Source organism: Notothenia coriiceps, unplaced genomic scaffold, assembly GCF_000735185.1.
Source record: "Notothenia coriiceps isolate Sejong01 unplaced genomic scaffold, NC01 NC01_scaffold00001116, whole genome shotgun sequence".
Taxonomy (NCBI): Eukaryota; Metazoa; Chordata; class Actinopteri; order Perciformes; family Nototheniidae; genus Notothenia; species Notothenia coriiceps.
The window spans coordinates 1-3653 of NW_011333817.1; the positions used below are offsets into that span (position 1 = coordinate 1).

The 3653-nt window shown below is 40.2% G+C and overlaps 1 protein-coding gene across 1 annotated transcript; it reads right to left on the reverse strand.

Annotated features, from left to right (window-relative positions):
- Positions 1 to 1214: 1214 nt before the first annotated feature.
- LOC104959263 (bone morphogenetic protein receptor type-2-like) lies at positions 1215 to 3615 on the reverse strand. Its single transcript, XM_010787134.1, has 2 exons — positions 3482 to 3615; positions 1215 to 1589 (listed from the first exon to the last, which is right to left on the reverse strand). The coding sequence occupies exons 1-2, from the start codon at positions 3539 to 3541 to the stop codon at positions 1215 to 1217; spliced, it is 435 nt and encodes a 144-aa protein (XP_010785436.1). The 5' UTR covers positions 3542 to 3615.
- Positions 3616 to 3653: the final 38 nt, after the last annotated feature.

Sequence of the window (3653 nt, forward strand, 5' to 3'; positions counted from 1 at the left end):
TATTTGAGTTCAACATGTAAGAAGTAGAAAGTTCAGGTGTTTGTGTTCAACATGTAAGAAGTAGAAAGTATAGGTATTTGAGTTCAACATGTAAGAAGTAGAAAGTACAGGTATTTGAGTTCAACATGTAAGAAGTAGAAAGTTCAGGTATTTGAGTTCAACATGTAAGAAGTAGAAAGTACAGGTATTTGGGTTCAACATGTAAGAAGTCAAACTAAAAAGTCGTCAGAAAAATAAGTAGTGTAGTAAAGTACTGATACCAGAAAAATGTACTTAAGTACAGTAACCAAGTATTTGTACTCCACTACTCCCCAGCTCTGGGGGTAAATAGAGTTCCATTTTATCTCTAATCTCATGTAGTAGTCTCTACTCCTCTGTCTCAGTTTGGGGAACTTCGCAGCAGCTGACAGAAGCGACATCTGTCAAACAAAGGAACATTAAGTGCTGCAGAGAAGCCTGAGTCCTCAGAAGTGTTTTCCTGTTAGAGGAACACCAAGGAGGATCAAACAGAATAAGAGTTACTCATAGAGGCGAGGGAAGGCTTTACTGGAAGCTAATGGGAGATGAAGCACCCTCTGAGCACGCTGTTTATTAAACCTCATCTGCGTCATCATGATCTCACTTAGTAGAGCGGTGAAGGGATGACGTGTTTTTGGAGGCTGACCTGGAAGTTAGTATTGCAAAGCTAGTGGGATTTTTCCATTGGCTTTTGGATAATTGCAGAAAATAATCTCTGTGGCGAACAAACATTTCGGTACCACTTTACAATAAGACTACCCTTATAAAGGGTTTACAAATTGTTTGTAATTCATTTATTAATTGGGTTGTGAACACTTTATAAATCCTTAATAAGCTTTTATAAGAGATGAGATAAACAGGGCGACTGTGACCGGTTGCTTGCCAAATAGTGAGCCCACATTTCTCTGTACTATGAAGCCTTATTAGAAACGGTAGTAGCTCATTAATACATGGGAATGTGTTTTACACTTTACAATAAGCCTCCCTTTTGGCAGTTATAAATGTTAGTAACTCGTAAATAAATGGTCATAAAGAGATGCCAAGAAACATCAAGATGGATACCAAGGATGCTGGCTGATGAAGAAGACAAAGTAAGCTAGTGCCAATATAAGGCTTAGTCATCTTGCCAAATAGTGAGCCTGTGTTGATGTATGTTAGAACTGGTTTATAAATGGTTCTTAATGATTAATAAAGTGTTAAAGAACTGATTTACCAGTTACCAGTATCCCAAAATCAACTAGGACTAAATTCTTATTGTTAGGTATCATAATGTGGTCTTTATGTTGAACACACACACACACTACACTAGTACGACACTTCCTACTCCCCCCACTACTCACATGTGGGCAGTAGTCGATGACCAGCAGGAACTCTGTGCGTCCCTCAGGGCCTGTCCGCTCGTCGGCAGCAACGAAGTGGGCTATGTTGTCGTGCTCCAGCAGCGGCAGCCGGTAGATGGAGCATTCATTCAGGAAGTTTTGCCGGTTGGCTGCAGTGAACACCTTCACAGCCACAGGCCGCTCATCCAGAGAGCCACAGTACACTGCGCCATATCTGCCACGCCCTATCAGCTGGAGGAGAAAAACTATTTTTGTAATTCTAGACCTTTAGCTCTCACTTCAAAAAACATGAAGAAAACCGAGTGGATAAAATAATACTTTTGTTTGTTAAAGAATGGTACTTGAGGCAAAAAATAGAAACACATAAAGAGAGTTACACAAATAAAGACAGCTAGGCAGGCAGAAGGAAAAAAGGAAATAAACTAAATTACAGGCGAACAGCAGGGTTAAACAGTTCAAATGGCCTTAAGTCAGTTCCACATCATTAGTGTCCGAATCAGCCAGAGCCCAGCATGCCATTCAAGTCTAAGAACATTCTGCTTTAAAAGTCATCTGCATTAGGAGAAGGAACAAATCAGGGTTGTGTCTTTGTGATTTCCTCCTCCACGTTTGCTAAAAACATTAATCTCTGGCTATAGGATATACAGTTGACTCTGTTTAGTCTTTGAGTCAGGCTCCCCTCCCCCGCTGCAATGAGTTTGATGTAAAAGAACGTGTGCCTGCATTTGATAAGGCACAAGGACAGAGTTCTGAATTCAACTCCTGCCTGAAAAGATAGTGCTCTGGCTCTTTTCTGAAATGCACTGAATAGAAAAAGTACATCAGTGTTTCTCTCTCGAGTGGCACAAAGTTCAGTACTGATTGGCTGGCTGTCTTTCTGTCTTGTCAAGAAGCAAAGCAACTCGTATTTAACTCAGAATACTTCAATACCAAAAATCACGAACAGTTAATATTACTGAGGGCTCTTTTAAAAAGCAGATCAGATGTTTTGATTATCTGCCTTCCAGTCAGCCATTGGCACAGATTTCTTACATTTTTCAGTTCCTTGCAGAGACTAAAGCATGCTTGAGGCAGACAAGGTACTGCTTGGTACTATTCTCCTTGTAATAATCATCAACGACTAACTTCACATACATTAAATAGTACGTTTTAAAACAGTTTACACTTTACACTCAGTCCGTTTTACATCACACTGTGGGAGAATAATCTAAGCTACCTAGATCTCTAAAAGGAGGTGGTGAGTGCTAAATCATTATTACTCATCCTCCCAATGGACATACGGTAATAACAATAATAGGCTCAAGGCTGACAAAAAATAAATAAATGTCCTTTCCGTTTTTATCTGACAAACAAGTTTAGTAGCAGCACCAAAATAGCATTGCGTCGCTCTTTAGAAAAGTGTTTTAATTGCAAAAAATTATTGAGCTTGTACCAAAAACATGCAGATAGTGGGGTTTTCAGAAAAGTGTAATTATACATGCTGTCCGCTCGTCTGGATTTTATATAATGTATTTTTCCTGCTTGCATTCTAATCCCCACACCCTGCTTATACCGTCATTGTGACTGCATATCATCCATACTTCATTGACTTCCTATCACAATATGAGCTCTCCCGCTTCCCTATCAGGTTTTCAGGATCCTGTGTCACTGTAAGCAAAATCCTATTTCTGTTCCGACCCACTGCGTCCTGCCGAGATCGGATGGTCTGATGTAAAGGTCATATTGAAATGACAAATGTAACCATAAACCTTGATTTATTTTGGGTGTATTTATGCCTCTTTGACTTTGGTTTCTCTTTCTAGCTCACGTTCTCCATCCTTCTTCACAGACATACGCCCTGCTCTGTGTGTAGAAATGCTGAAACAGGCTCATACCTTCAGGCAAGATTTTGGGGTATAAAAGAAGTAAAGAGCTGAAAAAAAGCATACATCACTAAGAACTAATACTAAATACTCAAGTGGAACTGAAGCAGCATTTGTGGGTTTTAGGACTAATTCCTGCACCACTCATTGGCTCATATGGTTATTTAGAGTAGTGTTACTGGAACTCTTTGCTGTTACACTGAATACACTGGCTTTTCCTGGGCAAGAAAAGTATAATCAAACAAAATGTTGGGGACTGACCTCCAGCAGTTTGAGATTGTCAAGGTCCAGAGAGCTCTCGGAGCCAGCGGCCTCCATCATATTCAGATTGTGAAGGCCTTGCTTACCATCTCCTGTTAAAACACACACACACACACACACACACACACACACACACACACACACACACACACACACACACACACACACACAC